The 4731-nt window shown below is 42.0% G+C and overlaps 1 protein-coding gene across 2 annotated transcripts; it reads left to right on the top strand.

Annotated features, from left to right (window-relative positions):
- The first annotated feature begins 1362 nt into the window (after positions 1-1362).
- On the top strand, positions 1363-4374 carry LOC120103964 (protein TOC75-3, chloroplastic-like). 2 transcript variants are annotated; one of them, XM_039132561.1, is made up of 2 exons: positions 1363-2453; positions 3828-4374. In XM_039132561.1, exon 1 carries the CDS (start codon positions 1505-1507, stop codon positions 2276-2278), a length of 774 nt encoding a protein of 257 aa, XP_038988489.1. In that variant the 5' UTR covers positions 1363-1504; the 3' UTR covers positions 2279-2453; positions 3828-4374. The 2 variants fall into 2 exon arrangements, with proteins under 2 accessions (XP_038988489.1, XP_038988490.1); XM_039132562.1 differs by having other exon boundaries at positions 4054-4222.
- The last annotated feature ends 357 nt before the right edge of the window (positions 4375-4731 follow it).

Raw genomic sequence — 4731 nt, 5'->3', positions numbered from 1 at the left:
TGGAGGTAAAACGTTTGGCGACTAAAGTTTGGTCGCTGAAAATAAGGCTATCTGCGACCAACATTCTTGTTAGTTACTGAATAATTATTCTACACCGACTAAATGCATATTTGGTCATGGAAAAGCAATACCAAGTGACTAAAAAAAATTTAGTCTAGAAAAATTTTGGTCCTTAAAGGTTGACCTCCAGTGACTAAAAAAAATTTAGTCTAGAAAAATTTTTACGAATGGCGCCTTTTTTCGATAAAAAAATTGGGCAGAAAATTTGAGTTTTTTTAGTGACCAAAATTTTGGTAGTGGAAGGTTCCCATAAAACCGAACGATGTTGTACTAGTCCCTGTAAGATGCTAATTTCTAAGTTAAAAAAAAAAATGCTTATTTTTAAACGGTGCCATTTGACACCTTAATTTACTTAGGCATGCATATCCTCGTCTCTTCGGCTAAATCTCAATCCCACTACTTTTCTTCATACTTAAATTCTTTTTTATTTTTATTATTATAATATAAATTTAAAAGCTCGAGCTCGGTGCTTGACTCTTTGTCAAATAAATATACGGATCGACAGGATACGCGGCATGCAGACTTGGGAATGAGAACCGAAAAAGCAAAGAAATTAATGCTCATCTCAATTGATCGGTCTTCCATCAAAACCATCTATCTTTCCTCTGCAAAATAGTTCATTTAGAGCATTTTAGATCAATATATTCTTCTATGAGTCGTGCACAACAGCAGCAATATTACGCCGATTCTTCCAATGCATCAACAGGAATTCGATCCTCGATCCAAGTCCATGCTGGCTTCTTCACCACATGGTTCTATGCAACCCTGCAGCATTGTCCCAACAACCATCAGCTGGCAAGGTCTCTATTATTGTAGCTAATGGAACTCTTGGATAAATTATTCTAGTCTAACAAGGAACTTCAAAGGAAGATTTATCGTTTGAAAGAAGGAGCTTCAAGGGGGGGAGAGAGAGAGTTGGGCTGGTCTCTATTTATTTCTTTCCAACCTGCATTGTTGGAAGAGCATAAGAAACTGAGGAGCTCTTTCACCCACCTAGTTCCTGAAGGGTCCCAATAAGAGCATTAATCTCCTTCCTCCTGTAAATACTCTCCTGTTTTCACTCCTTAATAAAATTAGGGGAAATTCCTTCATTTTTTTTACCAAAAAAAAAGGAAAGAAGGATAAATGGGAATCCTAATTGTTGCACCCTTTTTCGGGAATCCTAATTGTTGCACCCTTTTTCCTAGTGACTGAAAAATTTGAGTTCGAGTCTTAGTGGTGCATCCAAGTATTTGAATCAGGGTAATTATAAACATATGGATCTCCTAATCCTCACCCTCTATTCGTCTCTCTCTCCCGACACCATGGCCTTCTGTGCTCAGAAGCTACCCTTGGGCACCCAAATACCCCTCTCCGGTTCCGCCCGCCATCGCCGCTCCGCTTCCACCTCCGCCGACGCCGACGCCGCCGCGGCAGCCCCGGTGTCCGCCGCCCATCACCCCGAATGCGTCCTCTCATCCGCCAAAACCCCATCGCCCAAATCCCCCACCAACTCGACCCGCAAGAAAACCCTAGCGGCGGCGGCGGTTGGGGCTGGGGAGGCTTCCGCGGGGGCGATGGCGGAGGCTTCTGGTCTCAGATATTCTCTCCCCTCACGGCGATCACGAGGGAGGAGGAGCCCGCGGCCGGCGGCGGCCCGGAATGGGACTCACACGGCCTGCCGGCCAACATTGTTGTCCAGCTGAGCAAGCTGAGCGGGTTCAAGCGTTACAAGATCTCGGAGATCCTCTTCTTCGATCGTCGTCGGGCCACCACCGTCGCCGGCACCGAGGACTCCTTCTTCGAGATGGTCTCCCTCCGCCCCGGCGGCGTCTACACCAAGGCCCAGCTCCAGAAGGAGCTCGAAACCCTAGCCTCCTGCGGCATGTTCGAGAAGGTCGATCTCGAGAGCAAGACCAAGCCGGATGGCACCCTCGCCCTCACCGTGTCCTTCATTGAGAGCACCTGGCAGTCGGCCGATGCCTTCCGGTGCATCAACGTCGGGCTGATGCCCCAGACGAAGAAGATGGAGATGGATCCCGACATGACCGATAGGGAGAAGCTGGAGTACTTTCAGAGCCAGGAGAGGGACTACCGGAGGAGTCGAACGGTCCAAGCCGTGCCTGCTGCCCTTCCCGGTGCAGCGGGAGGTGCTACAGATGCTTCGGGAGCAGGGGAAGGTCAGCGCGAGGCTGCTGCAGAGGATCCGGGACCGGGTCCAGAAGTGGTACCACGATGAGGGGTATGCTTGCGCCCAGGTCGTCAATTTCGGCAATCTGAACACGAGGGAGGTGGTGTGTGAGGTCGTCGAGGGGGATATCACACAGCTGGTTGTCCAGTTTCAGGATAAGCTCGGGAATGTCTGCGAAGGGAATACCCAGCTTGCTGTTGTTCATCGGGAGCTGCCCAAACAGGTGAATTTATTTTTACCTTAATAGTGCTGGAGCTTTTGGTTTTTCATAGTTGATAAATGCTTGATTTTTTTGCCAATTTTTTGATGTCTATTCATATTCCATAAGATGAAAACTAGGATATAGATGGGAGATGAAAACCTTGAACGCTTTCATCATTGTTTAAATTGTTCCAATGCTGATGATTGAATGTGTTGGCAGACAGACATGTGAAGTGTTGGAAAACAAAGTGTGTTTATAGGCGGCACCTTACCTTTCCTTTTGATTTGAGATTTCATCTGTATTTGACATGGTCATTAGCTTTTAAAGTGGTTCATTGGTAAACATAGGAAAAGTTTATATCAGGGTGATGATACCACTATCATCTCCAAATCTTAATTGTTGAAGGTGACTCGGAGAAGGTAATCACTTGATTAAGTCTTGATGGAGAACATGAAAATCTCCACTAGTGTTTGATGAATTCATAATCATAGCGGGGCATGGCCAATGAGGTGGACTAATGAAACTTATGATGGGTAGCTTCCTTTCAGAGAAGGTAGAAACTGGTACATGTATTGTTGCTAGGCTTAGCTACCTTGATTTTGGATAAAAGGGGGCAAGCAGGATACCTGAATGTGAGATGATCGCTAGTTTTCCTTGGTCCCCATTTCAAGATTTACTAAAGCTCATACTTGAAGGGGGAAACACTAGTGCAGAATGTAAAGATAGGCCAATATAACCTTATTGTTGTGTCTGCTCAGGACATTATCATTGATTGATGCTTTAATCGAGATTTAGGCTCTAAATCAGAACATTTTATTTATTCAGACATGAAAGGGGCAGATTGGTAAGCAAGATACAAACCAATCCATGAATTTGAAATGAATGCTAGTATTCTCTTGTATCCATTCCAAAATTTGTCCGTCTTCTTTTTGAACATATTGCAGAATGTGGATATTGGCTAATTTGACCTCAATGTCATGCCTGCTTAGGACATCATCACTCATTGATGTTTCAATTGAACTCCATTCTTTTTAAATCAGGATATTTTATTATATCCAGACTTGTGAGGGGCAGATTAGCAATAAAATGTCTGTTTCACTCGCCTGTCAAGGGAAAACGAGTGAGTTTGCTCTGGAAACAGCTTGATACCAGTTCTGTTACTTACAATAGCTTCCATTTGTTATGGACAATTGTTTCCATTTATTAACTTAAGAAATGTGCATTTTGGTGCCTACGATGCAGATCAGTTTTAATCATTTATGCTCGCTTCCTTTATAATCTGATATCATGTTCTTTTCCTTTCAAGTTTATTTCTTAAATCTGCAGCTTAACTTTGATCATCACCTGGCTGTTTCTTGCACAATTTTCTTATCAAGGTTAATACTTGTGGAATAGATATGGTGCTATTTGTGTACGTATGAGAGTGGTTTTGTGAGGAGGGGTTTATGTATTCAACTGGTGGTACAAATACTCGTTGATATGTATTCTCATTTATATTACGTAGGTTATTTAGAGATTTGGACCAAATTAAGCGAAATGTCATTGTGAACTTATACTTGAATTTTAGTTTATTATTTTTCACATGTGGTTATTGATTGTGTATTCTTTTTTGCTTTCTCAGATACATGGTGGAGTTATGAGCATGTGAAATCTAGTTTCTAGTACATGGATAGCTTTTGTTCAGATGATCATGATGGAGTTGTCTACAAGCAGAATCCAGTTTTTGGTATAAGAATATTTTTATCTACATGATGGTTGTTTGGATGAATAGCAAGATCAGATATTTTGGAATTTTAATTTACATTTTGATGTGTTTGGTGATGATTATCACCTTAACATATGGTATGGATGAAACATTTTGATGTATGGTTAATATATAGGTATGCTTGACTTTAGACTTTTAGATGATGATATTTATAATGAATGATTATGGATTCTCCAACATTGTGTATATTTCTATTTGGATGAGCAAATGTATTGTGCAATATGGATATTGGATAGACTGTGTTGGTTGTACAGGATTTGGAACGAGTCCAAAAATAAATATTAAGCTTATAATTTGAATTGTTAATTAAATACAGGTTAATACTTTCTGCAACCAAAAAATGTTTGTTGCCAATGCATTCCAATACATTCTGTGACCAAACTATTGGTGGGGGAAGATAGACATCAGTGACAATTGTTTTGGTAGCGGAAGACAAACCTTCCACGACCAACTATTTGGTCGGCGTTGAAATTAGCGACAACAGATTTGGTCGCTGATAATGTTCTTTGGCAACCAAACGTTGGTCGTTGTTGG

Source organism: Phoenix dactylifera, chromosome 12 (assembly GCF_009389715.1).
Source record: "Phoenix dactylifera cultivar Barhee BC4 chromosome 12, palm_55x_up_171113_PBpolish2nd_filt_p, whole genome shotgun sequence".
Classification (NCBI taxonomy): domain Eukaryota; kingdom Viridiplantae; phylum Streptophyta; class Magnoliopsida; order Arecales; family Arecaceae; genus Phoenix; species Phoenix dactylifera.
The sequence above is the reverse complement of the archived record's forward strand: the minus strand, read 5'-3'. Positions and strand labels throughout refer to the sequence as shown.